General features: G+C 52.9%; 6 protein-coding genes across 6 annotated transcripts; 1 reads left to right on the plus strand and 5 right to left on the minus strand.

Moving 5' to 3' along the window:
- Positions 1–93: 93 nt before the first annotated feature.
- On the minus strand, positions 94–4,005 carry QC762_311030 (uncharacterized protein; the record flags this gene model as incomplete). Its single annotated transcript, XM_062889398.1, has 1 exon — positions 94–4,005. One exon carries the CDS (start codon positions 4,003–4,005, stop codon positions 94–96), a length of 3,912 nt encoding a protein of 1,303 aa, XP_062745319.1.
- Positions 4,006–4,383: 378 nt separating this feature from the next.
- On the minus strand, positions 4,384–5,492 carry QC762_311040 (uncharacterized protein; the record flags this gene model as incomplete). Its single annotated transcript, XM_062889399.1, has 4 exons — positions 4,384–4,582; positions 4,633–5,060; positions 5,111–5,230; positions 5,295–5,492. The coding sequence occupies 4 exons, from the start codon at positions 5,490–5,492 to the stop codon at positions 4,384–4,386; spliced, it is 945 nt and encodes a 314-aa protein (XP_062745320.1).
- A 351-nt stretch (positions 5,493–5,843) lies between these two features.
- On the minus strand, positions 5,844–10,665 carry QC762_311050 (uncharacterized protein; the record flags this gene model as incomplete). Its single annotated transcript, XM_062889400.1, has 2 exons — positions 5,844–8,511; positions 8,567–10,665. 2 exons carry the CDS (start codon positions 10,663–10,665, stop codon positions 5,844–5,846), a joined length of 4,767 nt encoding a protein of 1,588 aa, XP_062745321.1.
- Positions 10,666–11,147: 482 nt separating this feature from the next.
- Positions 11,148–12,188, minus strand: QC762_311060 (uncharacterized protein; the record flags this gene model as incomplete). The annotated part of the gene is made up of 1 exon (XM_062889401.1): positions 11,148–12,188. One exon carries the CDS (start codon positions 12,186–12,188, stop codon positions 11,148–11,150), a length of 1,041 nt encoding a protein of 346 aa, XP_062745322.1.
- Positions 12,189–12,477: 289 nt separating this feature from the next.
- QC762_311070 (uncharacterized protein) lies at positions 12,478–13,517 on the minus strand (the record flags this gene model as incomplete). The annotated part of the gene is given in 4 exon segments (XM_062889402.1): positions 12,478–12,972; positions 13,007–13,258; positions 13,315–13,381; positions 13,396–13,517. The coding sequence occupies 4 exon segments, from the start codon at positions 13,515–13,517 to the stop codon at positions 12,478–12,480; spliced, it is 936 nt and encodes a 311-aa protein (XP_062745323.1).
- Positions 13,518–16,441: 2,924 nt separating this feature from the next.
- LAP2_2 (Leucyl aminopeptidase yscIV) lies at positions 16,442–17,974 on the plus strand (the record flags this gene model as incomplete). The annotated part of the gene is made up of 1 exon (XM_062889403.1): positions 16,442–17,974. One exon carries the CDS (start codon positions 16,442–16,444, stop codon positions 17,972–17,974), a length of 1,533 nt encoding a protein of 510 aa, XP_062745324.1.
- Between the last annotated feature and the right edge of the window lie 289 nt (positions 17,975–18,263).

Genomic DNA, 18,263 nt, shown 5'->3' on the forward strand with positions numbered 1-18,263 from the left:
CGCGCTGATGCTTTGTGACAGAGAATGTAAATAGACAATTCTCTCCATTTGATTAAGATATACGGAGTCCCAAAGCTGCTAGCAACTAGGTACCTACACCTCGGTCTCAATCCCCTGCTCCTTATCACTATGATGCACGAGCCCCTGAACTTTGCTCTTCCCATCCTTGACCTTGTCCGCCATCCAACCCACCGACCTAGCGGCCTTCCACTGCATGACACCTCTGTGTTTGCGGTGAAGCTGCTTGTGATGCCTCTTGTAGTCCTGCAGCTGAGAAATCGGCCCCCGTTTCCCATCATCATCGCTGCCGTCCTTTCCATCCACCAACGATGACGCTCGCTTCTTGATCTTTGTTTTTGCCTTCTTGACAGGCTTGATGGGGTTTCCATTTCCCGACTGTCCGTCTTCTTCTGAAGAGTACTCAGTCGTACTATCCTGGCCCGCCTTGCGAAGCATCTTTCGCTTCTCAGCTTCCTCATTTGGATCTCCCTTTCGTGGTGTACCCTGACCGCCGTCTTCCCCAAAGTCCGAATCTGAGCTGGAAGATGACTCTGAGTCTGAGGAGGAATCAGACCCTGACTCTGAGTCATCATAATAGTCAATCATCTTCTCGTCATTCACCGTGTCCAAGACTTCCAGCACGCTCCTGATACATGATGATTTGTTGCTTGACTTTCCTCCAATATGCTTGTGATAACCGCTCAGTCCTCTCCACAACCTGACCGTCAGCTCCACTTCACTGAAAGGCTCTTCGCCGTCCTCCAGTCCTTCATAATCGGCACACGCCCTTGCCCGCTTCAGCTGCTTTTTACCGCCCTTCCAGACTTTGAGCCTGACAGTCGTCTCCTCCTCATCGGGGATGTCTCCCAGCCACAAGACAGCCAAGGCAACGGCATCCTCTCCCATAACCTTGCTCTTATCCTTGAACTCAAGCACTAACGAAGTTGCATATCGGTTCGAAACGCCGACAAAGACATTCTCCTTGCTCTGTCTCTTGGGTCTCCACGCGTCAATTTCTGAAGAGAAGTGCATCTTTTCCTTTCCAATCTTGGTCTTGATCTTTATTTTGTTCCACTTCTTCATGAGCTCCTGATCCAAACCACCCGCAGGCTTGATGGGTGCTTTGACCTCCAGAGTCCCATACTCCCATCCGGTCCCAATTTCCTTGACCATGTTCAGCTTCACGCTCCTCCAGACCATGCTGACCCTGACACGGCCATAGCCGATCCCACCCGCAAGAGGCCATGTTCCCATGACTTGGCTCCTGTCGGCAAAGACCTTTCGCAATGGCAGGTACACCACTCCCAAAAGAGGATCGCTCTCCCCTTCTCGGCTATCTCTGACAGAGATCATAACCTCGGCAGTCTTCCAGTCCCTGATAAACCGCTCCGTTCCGGCGTTGAAGAAGGGATGCGCATTTTTAGGCTTCGTTCTGGTCTTGTACACCTGGACATGGTTGAGGATGATGGTGCAGTAGCCGTCGGGTGCATCCCCGTCCCCAGCCTCCCCTTCTTCCTCAATCTGGTTTCCGCCCGAATTTGAATCGGTCGAACGGTCGCGGTTGAGCTTGGCCACCTCCAGCCCCGTGATGTTGTGAATCTGGATACTCAAGATTCCGCTCGGATATCCTTGTGGGGGAGGAGCAGAGATGATCATCATATCCTCCATCTCTTTCAGATCCTGTACCTCTTGCTGGGCTAGTTCGTCCGTTTCTTCTTTTGAGCTGGCGTCAAGCGCCTCTCTCAGCTTGTGCTTTGTCTGCTCCTTGGTTTTCTTCTTCAGATCCTCAACGGTCCGAATCGATGGGTCGACGGTTTGTCGGTCAAGTTGGCACTGTTGGATATGTGCCTTGGAAAAGTACCCCACCGACCACTTCAACTGCCCCGGCAGCTTCTCGTCAGGATCGTCCGCGTGCAGGTCATCCTCCCTCTCACACATCTTATTTCTCGTGTCTTGGCCGTGCATCAACTCCTTCAGAGTCACTTCCACCTTTCCCAAATCGTCATCGGCGGTATGCTTGTCCGAGTCCCAGAGCTGAATCCTGAGTGTTTCCTCCGCGTTGATCTCATCTGGCGATACCAGCACAAATATCCACTCGTTCCAGTTTGGCGATTGGTCGCTCTTGATGATTCGCGTCGAACCAACCGGCTTCCCAAACTTTCCCCAAGAAACCGAGACATACGAATCGCTGGACCCGGGCTTGATAAGACCCAAGCCACTATCACCCTCTTTGAACCCCCTGGCCCGATCGATATGCACCGCCACGACGCCCCTGGAGACGGTATCCTTCTTGAAATCGTCCCCGACAAGCATGTCCTTGAGGTTCAGCGTCAGTGACTTGGGAGCAACGTATTCCGCCAATGCTGCATCCATAGCCGACTGCACGAATCCCGAGATCAAGGGCACGTTCATAAGGTTGAGACTGTGCTTCGACAGCGGTACACAAGAGATGTCCGCCCTGGGTTGCCCCAAGAAGGTGAGAGTGCAGAGCTCAAAGAATGGCGGATCAGGGGTAAGCTGCAGCCTGAACCTCATCACACCCACCAACCCCTTCAGTTCCACCCAAACAGGCACAGCCAGCCCACCAGGCAGGTAGAATTTGAGGTACAGGTGGGCGTTTTTCGCCTTGGACTTGATCGTCTTCCCCGACTTCTGCGCCCGGTATGCAAATGCCAGTTCCAAGTTGACAAAATCCCCTTCCTCGGCTTCCATTTCTTCTTCTCCATCCCCATCGTCATGGCTCACTGACTCGGCTGCTTTGGCCGTGGGCAGCCATTTGACACCCAAGATGCGCACACCTTCGCTGCCTTGACCGATGTCATCCACACTCACCATCCTGATGACTCTGGGGAGGGAGGCTTGCATGACATCTTCCAGTGTATCGACCAGGGAGGCAAATAGGTCGGGGTTGATGAGTGGCCAAATGGAACCGAGCAGCGAGTTGAGCCAGGCAACAGACTCGGGTAGATTATCGGATGATCTGTTGTTTAGCGACATCTCTTGTTCTCGATCCGCGTCCCAAACTTGATCTTCTAGAATTTGGTCGACTTTCTTCGAGATCCAGAATGAGAGACCTTGCGCGAGTCCGATGGTAGCAAGAGCTGTGACTGCAATGACGGCGGTTGCTGTGATGAAAGCGGACTGTGTCCAGTTCTGTCGTTGTTCAAGGACCGCTCCCCACCCTAGGCCTAACACCACCAACCCGAGAATCACCCCAATGGCGATGCCGTAGACACTCACCGCCTTCCTGTATACCCTACCCAACTCCTTCTTCGTGTGCTTCAAGTCCGGCGGCGGGAACAGTCCCTGCATCAGCTCCTCATCTCCACCCTCATCATCACTTGATAACCCCGACACCCCTGAGTCCGACCCCACGGCTTTCAAATCCCCGTCCGTCATGTCGTGAATCACCACCGGTAAATGCGTCACCGGATCGGTAACCTTTCTTCCCTTTCTTCGCTTCTTCCCCTTGTGTGCCTTCTTCATCGCTTTGCGCTTTTCTTTCGGTGAGATAGTCGCAGCCGCGGTTTCTGTTGCGGACTTTTCCTTTGGATCAGTTTCCAGCTCGTCATCCCCGTCAGTTGCTGTCTCTTGGCCGGAAGTTTCATCGGCATCTGATTGCTGTTTGAGTGCCTCTCTTTCGTCTTGTGGGATGGTGTGTCGATTGACTGACCGGTAGGGCGTTTGCTTGTCACTGTTTTGATCCTCATCTTTGGCGATGGTTTTGATGGATTGATAGGCTCGCTTGCCTTTGGACTTCAAATCAGTATTGCCGTTTGCTGAGTCGATGCCACCGGCGGCTGGATGGGTCGTGTTGTCGTCTGGGTCGTCTGGATTGTTGTCACCTGTGGGAATGGCCTCGATTTCGTTGGCAGCGGCCTGCTCCTGGCGCTGCTTGATCTCAGCACGGTGTTCACGGTATCCTCTAATGGTCGGGACTGGGTGTTTGGATGTGTATGGACCGCCATGGGCGCGGCGGGGGCCGCGTTCTTCAAACTCGTCCATTTGTAGGTAGTTGTCAACGGTAGACTGATACTAGCGTTGAGTAGGTAGTTCAACTGAGAAGGAAAATAAATGAGAACAATAAATGAGTTGGAATAGGTAGATTCCAAGGTGTTGGTGACACGGGTGTCGTCACTGGGCTGGGTACCAAGGCAAGCACTCGAAGCAGGTATGAAACATGCCATTGAGTGAGCCGAGTTCCGAGATTGACTGGCTAATTGATGCACAGGCAGTCGACAGCTGCAGCGGAGTGCAAGTGGAAGCAAATGCTGAAGTGCTGCAAACATGAACTGCATTGGTGACGTCACTGCCAAGCTTGAATCAGGAATAACAGAACTAGCCAGGTAGCTAACCCCCCCCCCCCACCGGCTCTTGCATACTCTATGCCAGGTCCAATGTAATGCACAAGCTATCATCCCCATGCACGAGTTTCTTGTCATCTTCAAGTCTTTCTCGGTCAACATAGAACCACTCCTCCAATTCTTGCGGAACCGGCGCAGGAGAGAGATTCTCATCAGTCGGCAAACCGACATCCTTGGGATCCAACTTTCCAGGTGTGCCTGACAGAGTTGTGTTGTGTCTGAAAAATGTGTCAATGCTGTGCATCCACGGTGAAACAGAGAAACTCACAGTGAGATACCCCCCTTCTCAACCTTCCCATGCACCAATCTTCTCCACGCCTCACTGCACTCCTTCACAACCTTGAGGGCGTAGGCCTTGTCCATGAACTTGCCCTCCAACGCATATTCATTCGGAGGGTACCCATTAGGAACCATGTAGATCCTGAACCAGTCTCTTGTCGCATCCAACAGTCCCGGCAGATGCTTCTCTACGTCGCTAATGTCGTGCAATTTGTCGGCCAACGGGTCAGTCACATCGATAACAATCAGCTTCCAGTCTGTTTCGCCTTCATCCAGCAGGCCTAGGACTCCAAGAATCTTCACTTGTTTGACGTCTCCAGTTTTCGCTATCGCACGGCCGATCTCACAGGCGTCGATGGGATCATTATCACCCTTGGCATCAGTGTCGGGGTCTGTGTAGTGCGGGTCTTCCCATGTCTACCTTGGGTTGTCAGCCCTGCACTCGCAGAGGACCATGAGTGGCAAACCTGAGGAAGAGCACCATAGTTCCATATGTACCCTTTGTAAGGAAAGCAACTTCTCGTGAATCGTGGGTTTCCATCCAACGTGTCTTGTGTGATGGGGTTCATGCTCTTGCCTCTTGATATCTGGATTGAATTTTCGTCAGCATCGTGGTTGTGGATGTCTTGGTCATTGTGATCAAAGGGTTACCTCAAACTTGGCATTCGTCCATCTTGGCACTTCAACCACCATATTGAACACGTTCCGGGCTTCATCGTGATGCAGTGGGATGTCATGGAATGGAGAAACAGCGATTTTGTCGGCATTGCGCTCAAAATAGACCTGGTAGTCCTTGGTGAAGGGGTGGCCGACTCGGCGGAGCGAGTATTGTGGTTTGGACGAGTCCATAATGGCTGATACGGTCAACAGTCCAGCAACTGACGGGAAAGTCTACCAGTATGATGTGGTTCAACAAGCAAGATTGGACGAAATGGATGACGTCACTCTGTGCTTTTTCCAGGTACCTATAGGTGTAAGGCAACACAGCACACATTCCAAAAGGCTTCAAGCGAACGGAGATTCAGTTCTTATTTTCATTGGTAGAATATTGGGCTCATAACTGTCAAAATAGTGGCTCTGTTAACATGCAACAAATCCTGGCCAAAGCAATAGTGTTAGAGATTCAGGGGTACAGGGGCTCAACGAGTAGCTGGCCCCACAAGCCCGCATTGTCAACCCCTTGAGAGTCGTGTGTATCGCTCACTGTTCAACCTCCCTCCAATACCGCCACCAGGCCCTCTCCCACCGTCCTTTTAACCCTTCCAGCCAATCACTAAATTTGATCTCCTCCCCACCATACTCCAACACGCCATCCTTACGCACACCCTTCCACCCCTTCACAGGTGACTCAACCAGCATATGGCCCCAAGGACAGACCTCGACATAGTCGTTCACTGGCCTCTTTGCAATTACTCCCGCCTTGCCGTTCACACCAACTGCCGAGGGCGAGATAACATCACCATTCTCGAGAATCCCCGTGGTGTCGTAGTGGTTCTCCCTCACCCGGTAGCATTCCTCACACAAATCCACATTGGTGCAGTAAACACACGTGTAAACCTTCCCCTGTGAAAAGTCGGTCAGGATCTTGCTGCACATGGCGCACTCCAAGCCCGCAGACTTGTTGAATGCGTATTTCCCCTCTGGCTTTTGCACCGGAACAGTAGCCTTGGCCGGCGAGACCGTCCGCTTCGGCGAGTCCATCCTCCTGGACGAGTTTGTTCCCTTTGGTGACGTTATCCTCTTTGATGACAGCGCCCTGTCGACTTTCGTAACTTGCTGCTGCGACGGCCGCTCAGTACTAACTCCACCGGCAGAAGGCAGCAAGTAAAACTGGCAGCTCAACGCAATCTGCGCGTCCTCCTTCAACAGGCTCTCTCCGATTCTGCCTGGTGGCGGTAGCACCAACACCGAAAGCACCTTTGCCAGCAGCCTCAAACTAGGGGCGTCATTGACCTCAGTTCCATCAGTCAGAGCCTGGCAGCACGCCTCAAAGCTATCGTTGAGATCATTGTAGAACTGCTCCGCCGGCCCAACCTTGCGGCGCATGACTGCCAATACAATGGTGCTCGTCTTGGAAAGCTTGGGCTTGAACTCCAGACCCAGCCTGTCTTTGAGCATTTGGACGACCGTGCTCTCCATGTCCGTCAGGACACCTAACTTGTAGGACAAGCTGCGGGATATGCGGAACTCCTCGAGGTAGATGTCTGCCAGATGTCTTGCCGCCCTTTCTGAGGCAAAGAACGAGATCTTGCTGGGCGGGTTCTGGACAAGCTTGAGCAGCTGGTTCTGGGCCTTGCGCGGCTCGTTCATGACGAAGCGGTCAAACAGGGAGAGCCAGATTCGGATGTCAGATTCCTCTGTTGACGTGTCTTCGGCTAAGGTATCTGAAGAGGCGGCTTCGACGTAGAGCTTCCGGACAAAAGACTTTTCGTCGGTGGCCATGGCGGCGCGGTGGATATGGCGGTGTGTTACATCTGTGCAGCGGATGGTGAGAGGGTTGGACCATTCTGAGAGAGCCTTGAGAAGCTGGATAATCTCAGCGTAGAGCTTCTTATCACCGAAGGCCACGACGAGTTCTTCAAACACGCGCGTGCAAGACTCGGTGGTTTGGAAAGTGGCTGCCATCTGCATGGAGGCGAGCGCATCTCGGTGGTGAGCGTCCAGGGTGCTTTCTACGCGTGCCTTCATTTGATAGGCTGCGTTGAGCATGTTCTTAAAAGGTTGGTCTTTTGGATCAACAGGCGGGATATCACTGAGACAGAGGTTCCAAGCGGCCAGAACAGCTTCCGGTGTCACCCCCGGGCCGCTGCTTTCGTGTTCAGGATACACCCATTCATCGAACCTGGCACGAGCGATGCGATAGCGGAGGTCGAAGATGTCGCGAGAATCTTTGGCCAGTTTAAGGCCTTTCTCTGCCGCCCTCTGTGCGCCCATGTTGCGGAGATCGTAGTGAAGGGCCTTGGAGATTTGTTTGTATTCTTGTGGACCAAGTGGTTGCGGATAACGGCCGATAGTCGCCACTGCCTCAAAGTCTTCATCCGGCCATATGTTGACCCCCGAGTCAATCTCTCCTCTTTTCAGCTTTAGTTGCGGCCCTTGGATCAGGCTTCGGAGAGCCGGTGCCGTGAGCGAACAGAGAGCCACATGCGCAAAGCGGAACCCCGCAAAAGCTTTACTGGAAGTAACAGTCTTGTCGCTGTCCAACCAGTTCCGCACATGGCCCATAGCAACTGTGATGAAGATTGAGTCGCTGTTCCTCAAAGTGGAACTGACCCAGTGTGACTCCTTCTCAGACAACTGATGTTGGGCTGGTAGTTTAGACACTTGTGAGCCAATCGCCAAGAGGGCAACGAGGACCTCGTTAACTTCATCCCTCGTGAAGCCAAAGATGCTGCAAAAGTCCTCAACATCTTCCGAGTCTTGCTGAAACTCGAATTGGCCTTCGATTGTTCTCAATGCACCATCACCGCAGCCGAGAAGAGCGTATAGGTCCTCAGCCACTGCCTTGACTTCCTCAGGTGAGCTCAAGGGCTGTGCTTCGACTAGGTGATAAAAGGCGTATTTCGTTGCCACGGAGACAAGGGATGGGTTTTGTGCCGCCTTTGGAGTGGTGAGTATGGTTGTGGTTAGTTTGAACATCATGATGCGCGCCTGGTGCTCTGTGGGCTGCAAGTCACTGCTCGTTGCGGGATCATGACGTCTAATAAAATAGTCTCGCAGTGAGTGCTGTTGGAAGCTTACCAACACTTCCGGTACGGTGGTTTCTTTTCTGTTGGGAAAACGGGGGATACCTTCATTGTTGTCGTCGTCGACGTCAGGACTTTCAGGGTACAGGGTGTTATCCTCGGGTTCTGAGAAGGAGAGAATTCTGAACATCAAACGTGTTAGCTTTGGCTGTGTAAAGAGTCTGGGTTAAAACTCACTTTGCTAATCTTCCCAAGATCTCAGTCTTGATGTCCAAATGAAGCTTCCTGTCGCCGAGCACAGCAACGAGTACCAAGTCGACAAGTTTCTGCGCAGCATCAAGGCTCACACGATCGTACGAGTACGCAAGCCAGGTAAAAAGATAGCCCAACGCCTTCTTCTCGTTGATGTTTGTGTAGTATTGCTCACATTCCTGAAATAGTTGATGGTAGATAGCATCGGTATTCTTGGGAAGCGCAACTGGCCTGAGCGAGCTTTCTATCAAAGACGCAATCTTCATGGTGTTGAGTTGCCGAAGCATGTAGTTGACGTAGAAGAATGAGTCGGCAGACATTTCCATCGCCGAGCAGAGCTTGCGTTTGAGGGAGGATCGAAGTCCCACAAGCCCTGGGTACAGCTCGACACGGGACTGTGTCAGCAGTTTGAAGTCACCAGACAAGACCGCTTGATCTAGCGTGATTGTGTGGTCGACTCTGGGAAGGCGTCTCTTCAAATCCCGGGTACCGGAAATCACAAAGGTGATACGCAATCCTGCGGCTTGTTTGATGTAGCGGGAAAGACGACTAAGCTGATCGTTCTCCAGTTGGTCGATTCCGTCCAAGACGAGGTAAAGCCGCCTGCCTTTTGCAGCGGTTTTGGCGAATGTTGAGCCGTACAACTTGTCCCAGGCATCCTTCTTCCACTCTCCCTTCTCGTCGTCGTCAACCAAGCTCTGAATGTGCTGGCGATAGCTGTTGTCCGTTGAGGCGATCTGGGCTGAACAGAAGTAAAGCACATTATCCACTCTTTCCAGTTTCTCAAAGTTCTCATCGAAGATGAATGACGCCACAGATGTGAACGGGTCGTTCTCGAACTCCAGGGCGAGACGGGAGTAGATAGCAAAAGAGAAGAAGCTTTTTCCCATGCCGGACTCTCCACCAATGTACCACACGCCGCCGTCCATGGTCTTCAATTTCTCAAAGTCGTCATTGAACCAAGCAAATGTATTCTTGACGAACTCTCTCTCCATTTTCACCCATCTTTGCTGGATTAGCTCTTCGGCGCCAGTAAATAATGATTTTGTAATGATGGCGAGGGAGTTGTATCTCCTAGCATCGGAGCTGCCAGTCGACTTGGCGTTCTTTCCCACCAGAATGTTGAAGATTCTATCATTGTGCTGGCGGATCTCTTCTCGGAAACCGCGTTGCTCCTCGTCTCGCCTCTGTCCGCGCTGCGACTCGTAGCGCTGGTTGCTCAGGACTACAGATAGACCGCTGTTTACCCTTCTGAAACCACTGTCCATCCGGGAGAAGCCCCGCTGCAGCATCCTCTCGGTCTTGTCCTCAAATTCAAGCACCGAAGCCAAAGTCTGGGCGACGATGGCGGAACCCATGTCGTCAATGGCTGTGACGACTCGGTCATAGGCTTCTTTGAGCTCATTGTCTTGTCCTCGGAACAGAGCCTTCGCCCATTCTTTGACTCGGTACTGGTCCTTCTTGAGGCGCATGTGGGCTCGGGTGCAGAACTCCAGCATGTGGGTGAAAGTCTTGAGGATCAAGTTGCGGAACCGCTGCTCCTCCGGCACTCTCTTAAGGAGGCCTAGTCTCTCGGCAAAGGACCTCATTATCACGAAAAGATTTTGTATGAGGTCAAGATCGGCTGACACCTCGGTGAAGGAGGTCATGATGTGTGTAAATGCGACGGCAACTATCGCTGCGGGCGTGTCTTCGGCAAGCCTTTCAAGGACCGGACCGACGCCAGCCATGGCCGAGGCAAATTTCCCCAGGCCATGCCGAATCTTGTCGATCTTCCCGCCATCATTGCGAAGCGACTGGAATTGCTCATGTTCGGCTGTGAGTTTGTCGACCAACTCGTCGACTTGCTGTTGCTCGGGTTTGATGGGCTTTTCGTCGTCGTCGTGATCTTGGTGCTTGGTGCCCTTTGTAGAAACCAGTGATGATGTCTTCTTTGGTCGAAGGCTGTTCCAAAAGGAAACAAAGATGGTGGTTTTCTCCTTGTTGGCCGTGCTCTCCAAGTCGACTTTGGTTTTTTCGCGGTGTGCAGCGACTGCTTCGTTCCAGAGCTTGACTATTTCGGGGTCCGCAAACATATTGGCCATAACTGCGAACTGATTTGAATCGAGGGAGTAGAGGAGGCGAAATGATGTGGTCGTCTAAGGTTCCATTTATGAATGAACGTAACGAGCCGGATGGAGCCTGAGACATGTCAATTTCTTCAGCAGTGTTGAGCCTCATCTGGTGCCAACACTGCCCCACGCAAGTGTGAGGCGGCGGTTAAAGCGGATATCCTACACGATTGGTTCATTGGCTATGACCTCGCTTTGGATGGCTGACTGCATATACTGGGGCCTTGGCAGAACATCACTGACTTGGGAAACTCCATTCCCATGCATGACGTGGATCATCGTGGATTGAGGCGACGTAATTCGAAGCCACCATTGATGCAAATTGCAGAACCTATCCGATCAATACGTCGCACGACTGACTACCGAGCCTGAGCTGCTGATAGATCCAAATGAATGCGATCGTTTAGAAGTACCTTGAGTTGAAGTGGCCACTATTGAAGGCGCCCATCCTTTCCTCAGTCAAAGGTTTCTGGCCTTTCCTCGACGTCCCCACGGTCATATGAAGCCATAAGCTCAGCCTCTCTCTGCCGGCGTAAGCGTAATCGTCTTTTTGCCGCCAGTTGATCGGCACGGGTAGGGAAATTCAGAAAGTCTTGCGAAGCTCTGTTCCTACTATCCGGCCCATCAATGAGAAGATCTTTGCGCTCCCAAATGTTGCGATAGATGCCTGTCAAGCCTAGCGGTTCCTCCGGATCGACTCGATGAGTATTTTCATCTGTTGGAAGGATGGGTAGCGGACACTCTTCCGGAGTGTCCGCGGTCAGGAAGGCGAGAAGGGCACGCTTCTGGTCCTCGAGGAGGCGGCAAATTCGGTAAGTCACGAGATCCCTGTTTGGATGGAGATATATCGCGTGTTCGTCGGCCTCTGGTGTGTCATCAGAGGAGCGTCGGTCAAACAGCACAACACCCCCCCAAATTCTTGCCTCAGCCCGGTAACCAACCATATCGGCTACACCGTCGGGATACTGGTCATGGTCGACATACCAAGGATGTCTGAAAAGTGTTGGGAAAGGGCCTTTTGGGTAGAAACGCCAGTATAGGTCATCGTCTTTTGGAGGCGCCCACTCAGTGATGGCATCGTGTTTGTGAAGACTTGTGTCGAGCTTGAAGAACATTACGCCTGCTTGGTGTAGTAGGATGGCAACAAGCTCTACCAGGCGAGTCTTAAATGCTCGAGAGCCGGGCAGCGAAGTTTGATAGGAGTGTAGAACTTCTGCGTCGATTTCTAAGGTTTCAGGCCGGAATGAGTCGCGAAACTGGCGTACCGTGTCCAGCACGCCAGGACAAAGTTGGCGATGTTTTTCGCGCAAGGGATGGTCATCTGGAAGCTCACCATCTGAGCAGTCATCGCCGACCTCAGCCGTCGGAAGTCCATCGAGGATCTGTGCGAATGTAGTCTCAGCGATATCAGTTACGAGAACACGTGAAATGGCTCGGATTAGGAGATGGCGGTGGTGATCGTTGAGGGCATGAACTGGAAGCTTCGCTGGGTCCATTTGGGGCCAGAAATCGTGTCAGAGAAGGTCGCTTCTGCTATGGGAGCGAAGGCCGGATTATAGAGAGCAGTCCCATGTTGGATGAGAAGTTCTGGAATCGGCCAGCTGTGCCAGCTGTGCCAGCAAAAGTCCTGCATCATGCACAGTGTCCACAAAATGAACAGCACTAAAAAGCACCAGGCGCCATTATTAAACACAACCACTTCTGGACTAGGCATCTTGGGTATTCGATCAAGACTATCATGATACCTTCTAAAATCTACCAGTATGTACGCCACATAAGTACCTCCTAGGATGATTCCTCCTCGCTTGCCGGGCCATAAAGATCCTCCTCAAAAAAGTCTTTTGCCATGTCCAAATTGTCCCCCCATTTCTGCCAGTCGTATTTGCTGGGATCGGCCCCAATTTCGCCGTCACCGCCGTACCATCCCACACAGCGCTTCAAAACCGGTGGAATCTCGACCGGCAAGTCGAGAGGTGTGTTTTCCAGCCAAGAGGAGATGCCTTCTAATAGCTCTCGAGCATTCTCCACTCTCAACCAGTTAAATGTGTCGGGGTTTCTGTCGAGGCAGGTATGGTACATCGTCCATGCTCGGCTGAAGTCCACCAGCTTCCCATCCATGTAGTTGCGAACGTGCAGGTCCCTGACGAGAATTCCAATTCTGTGAAGCGCTTCCACGTCGCTCCACAAGTGTGATACTTGCGACTGGGTGAAGTGCTTGACCCCTGGGGAAACAAAATCTTTGACGATGGCGTAGATCGGATGACTCCTGTGTTGCTCAGACTGACACCAAATTTTTTTTGCCGTTCCAAGTAACTGTCAGGCTCATCCAGCTGTTCGTCATCCACTCCCATGGCCTCCGTGACCTCGGTTTCCTGTTCGCGTGTCGGTAGAGATATCCGTGGCTCTTCACTGCAAGATCCTCCCGGCCTTCTTGCTTCGACCTGCCGTACGCCCGGCATTCGCAGCTGAAAGGCGTTAAGTAATCCACATAAAACTCGGGCTTTGCAAGGCTAGCAGCATATTTGCCACTGGTTTCGGACAGTGTCTCCCACGTACGGAACAGGAACTGCAGACAGTCAGTGTGAGGCTCACCAGGACGTTGAATGATCGATTTGCACGCACCATCTTGAGGGCATATGGACCATGACCGTCGCTGCTGACCTTCCAGACTTTGTAGTCCGGTCGTTCCCTGCACCAACGAACTCGATGAACTCTATGTTGGCTTGGCCCGTAGGTGTGAAATGTTGCAGCTTTGGACCCGGCACACGGGCAAGAGGCACTGCGGGTGCCATTGGAGGCAGCGCCAAGTGAAATGGAGACGACATTTTTGGCTGCTATGTTGTGCTGCTGCAAGACTAGGTAGATGTAAAAGAAATCTGAACTGTACAAAGCAGAAGTATGAGAGCTGGACCGTCATCTGAACGATTGCTGTAAAGACCACCAGGGCAGAGGCACGTGAATCCCGCTCGCCCCCAAGGGCAACTGCACTGTGCCGCATCATGCTGGATGGCTGCAAATGCCCCGCTCTTTTGAGACACAGATGGGTGAGGCGTGCTGAGCACCTACCTATCGATCTATCCCTTGAACTACACGGGGGAAGGGTAACTGACAGCGAACCTCGCCATCTGGGCCTTGGGATGCATGGATAGGTATGAATGATACTCATCGGTGTGTGGAGGGGCCGGCACACTCGCCTTTGGACTGCATGGCCAAGCTTACATGGTGGCAAAGAACGCAGGATGGGAATAGGAACGTCATTTCCCAGCGGTTGATTCCGGCCAGGGGCTTTTGAAGCGGCTGTCCAAAGCTTTCCTGGGAATGTTTGAGACCTACTCAAGGAGAACGATGGCCGCAGTTGCACCAAAGATTTCACGGCAGCGATGCCCGCAGTCCCCACAACCCTCAGGGTATTCAAGCAGTGTCACGTTGGAAAATCAGGACCATTGCTACTCAAGCAAGACTCGAAAGGGATTTATTATGTGTCGTTTGGCGGTGGAAACAACTTCGAGGCAGTTAGTCAGAATGCCCAAAGACAATGGGGGGTGAAGAGGAAGTCTGCCACCTCTGTTCTCACAATGGAATAATGCCCTAGGTAGGGAACCAAACACAGAAACAGAAGATTTGAATCTGGAGTATAAAGTAGGTTAAGTTGGGTGGTATGTATCTCTACATACCTTATGTACTATTTTCAGCTCAAAAATGTGTGTATTCTTCAGTCGTTATGCCATTTCCCAGTGACTTGTCTGGCCGTGTTGATGTAAGGTACACAACTCATGAACCTTTGGGCTTCTCGATCCCGAAAGATTGTTTAAACTCAAAAGTCCACGCATTTCTGAGGAGTAATCAAGCTCTTCCAACCTCAAACGGAACCGAAATCGTGTCCGTATTCTACAGTCTTCCGGGCCCATATATCGTGCCAAGTACAAATATCAAGACTTGAAAGCCCTATTAAGGTCCGACATTGTAGATCTCATGCAGCCGTCGCCAAGCTCCGATGTGCTACTGTCGCACCCGCCGCGGACCGTGTGATACCGAATAACTGGTATCTCCTAGGAGTGTCACCAGTTTCGAGAGGTAGGGCTGACATGCAGGTTCCGCATGTGTCTATCAAGGTACTGCGGAATGGCAAGCCACGTGGAGGTAGGTAGCCCACTTCAAGTGATGTAAAACTTGGACCATGAGAAAATTCCACCCCTATGTCAGCTATGGCAATCAAAGCCTGAATAGTTATTGGCAAACGTTGCGAAATTTATCCCACAAGCAAGCCCAAAATGTGGTTTCGCCAAGTCCATATGTTAGAGACCTACAGTACCTGTCTAAGCTAAAGAAAGTCATGCCATATATCCGGGCAACTTTCCTAGCTTACAGAAGAAAGCAACATCGAACAGGGTGAGCCAAGCCCAGAACTCCACATGAAATATACCTCAAGCCTCACATATACCCCCATGCATAGCCAGCCTCATAGCTGTCCCCACCACCCAAAATGGCAACAGAGTCCAATGATAGTGTCACCAATACCTGTCTTGCTCGACCTCGGCCCGATCCGACGCTCGATCTCTTGAATGCACTGCGTTGTTAATATGGACATCAGCCCGCCGAGCAGCTTCGAGAGTCCCAGAGAAGCAGGATGAACTGACGGCGCGTGGGCCCAGCCAAACTATTGATTCTTGTCGATCAGGGCTACCGTCATATTCTGGAAGGTCTCAGCGGACGGTGTGATGCATACCAGCCCCAACTTGGCATGTGTGATGGCTGCTGTCATCTGAAGTGGCCGGTTCAGCTCGCTGATATCAGCCAACAGCCCGGATCACCACGTACATCTAATGCAGGAACATGCAGATGGCGCACCACCATGAGCTCATTTTGCTTGCAGAATCGGATACCAAAACGCCATCTTGTGTGGCGCAAAGGAGGCTCTTTACGCCTAACCAGACCTCGTCTTTTGTTATCTTTGACCTGCGATATGGGCCAACGTGCCAGGAGAGAAGCAATCCAGAAAAGAGCCACTTAGGACGATGGCTTGTGGAGAGACGGGACGGATAAAAATACATGTGATCAATGATAATAGGTTGCGATGTTATTGCCACGAATGAGGTGACTGGTCCGCCCAGACTTGGCTCCGAAATGCATTACTCCAGGACAAGCAGGTCCAGGGGTGTTGATTGCGGCCTTCCATAACAGCGGGCGGGGTGAAGGCGTTCCGTGCCGAGGAAATAGAACAAGTGGGCTGGGTGGGAGGCAACATTCGGGATCGGGAGAAAAGTCACCAGTCGATAGGTAATGTTGATATCCGAGACTTGTTGGGCCATCTGATAGGCCAATGCCGAAGCCAACGAGATCAACCCCACATTCCCCAGCTTCAAGCTAAGGTAAAGCCAAGGCGCGCCGTTGGGACCTGCCATTCACGACTTAGCGGTGGTGCACGACATTATGTGGGACGATTGCTGAACAAGGCAGTTGGTCGGCCCAGTGTTACTCCAGCTGCCGCAACGGGACACCAGCCGAGAGAGACCCAGCTTCCAGAACTAAGAGATCGGCACCACATCGCCAACCACTATCACAGCTCACCATCCAAGCCAACCAAGCACACAATCAACCCGGTGCTACCTCGACCGAACTACGACTCGACGAGCAACCCGTCCGAACTCAAAATGGCCAGCTGCCCCCCGCCCTCTGTCCAGTCTCTCCCCCTTCTTCATCCCATCGCCAACCCTTCCCTCTTCGACAAGTCCCCATCCGTTGGTTCAAGATGAAGACTGCCACCGTCTCCCTTTTCGCGCTCGCCCTCTCCGCCACCGTCAGCGCTGGCGACGGCAAGGGCAAGGGCAAGGATAAGACCCCCAAGAAGCCTCTGGTCAGCTCGGCCAAGCTCCAGTCCTACGTCAACAAGCGTGACCTTCTCAACGACGCCAACAAGCTCCAGTCGTTTGCCAAGGCTCACGGTGGTAACCGCGCTTTCGGTAGCGGCGGTCACAACGCCACTGTTGACTACATCTACAACACCCTCAAGCGCCTCAACTACTACGATGTCGTGAAGCAGCCCTTCACCGAGATCTTCTCCGAGGGTACCGCCACCCTCACTGTTGGCGGTGCCGATATCCCCGCCGCCATCATGACCTACACCCCCGGCGGTGAGGTTACCGCCAACCTCGTTGCCGTTCCCAACCTTGGCTGCACTCCCACCGACTACCCCGCCGAGGTTGCCGGCAAGATCGCCTTTGTGTCCCGTGGCACTTGCTCCTTCGCTGAGAAGTCGCTGAGCGCCAAGGCTGCCGGTGCCGCCGGCATCGTCATCTACAACAACGTTGCTGGCTCTCTTGCTGGCACCCTCGGCTCCCCCTTCCAGGACTACGCCCCTGTTGTGGGTATCAGCCAGGAGGACGCCGCCCCCATCCTCGAGGCCCTCTCTGCTGGGCCCGTCGAGGCTTCCCTCGACGTCGATGCCACCGTTGAGCAGCGTGTCAACTACAACGTCATCGCCGAGACCAAGGGCGGTGATCACGACAACGTCCTCGTCGTTGGTGGTCACTCCGATTCCGTTTCTGCCGGCCCCGGCATCAACGACGATGGTTCCGGTACCATTGGTATCCTGAACGTTGCCAAGTACCTCAGCAACTTCAGCGTCAAGAACGCCGTCCGCTTCGCCTTCTTCGGCGCTGAGGAGTTCGGTCTCCTCGGCTCCTACTTCTACGTCAAGTCGATCAACAGCTCCGAGACCGAGTTGGCCAAGATCCGTGCCTACCTCAACTTCGACATGATCGCCTCCCCCAACTACATCCTCGGCATCTACGATGGTGATGGATCCGCCTACAACCTCACCGGTCCCCCCGGATCCGACGTCATCGAGAAGGACTTTGAGGACTTCTACAAGTCCAAGCGCTCCCCCTCGGTCCCCACCGAGTTCTCGGGCCGCTCCGACTACGCCGGCTTCATCCAGAACGGCATCCCCTCCGGCGGTCTCTTCACAGGTGCTGAGGTCCCCAAGACCGAGGCCGAGCAGAAGCTCTTCGGCGGTGAGGCTGGTGTCGCGTACGACATCAACTACCACAAGGTCGGCGACACTGTTGACAACCTCAACTGGAAGGCCTTCCTCATCAACACCCAGGCCATTGCCCATTCGGTCGCCAAGTATGCCACCAGCTGGAAGGGCTTCCCCGCCGTCAACCTGAACGAGAGACGGTGGGCTGGCGACCGCGCCAAGGCCATGAAGCGCTCCCTCGGCGTCCACGGCCACGGTGTGCACACCCACTCCGGGCCTTGCGGCGGTGGTGATGAGATCTGAGCTTTTGAGCTTGGGTAGGGGATGAAGTCATGTACATGATACGATTATGAAGATAATGTATATATACCTATTTTGAATAAGATTTATGAAGCAATACTTTTGTGCCACTTCCTCTCATCGGGCCGTGTGACGTTTTCAAGGTGTGCTGGAGTGCTAAATGATGCAGGTTGGTTTGCGTCCAGCTCACATGATGCAGGCAATTTGGGGATGGGATATTAACCACACTCCCTCTCCCCCGGATGGATAAATTGTGCCTGGCCACCCTCCAATTTGGCCGCAAGTGCTATTT

This window comes from Podospora pseudocomata, chromosome 3, assembly GCF_035222375.1.
Source record: "Podospora pseudocomata strain CBS 415.72m chromosome 3, whole genome shotgun sequence".
Taxonomy (NCBI): Eukaryota; Fungi; Ascomycota; class Sordariomycetes; order Sordariales; family Podosporaceae; genus Podospora; species Podospora pseudocomata.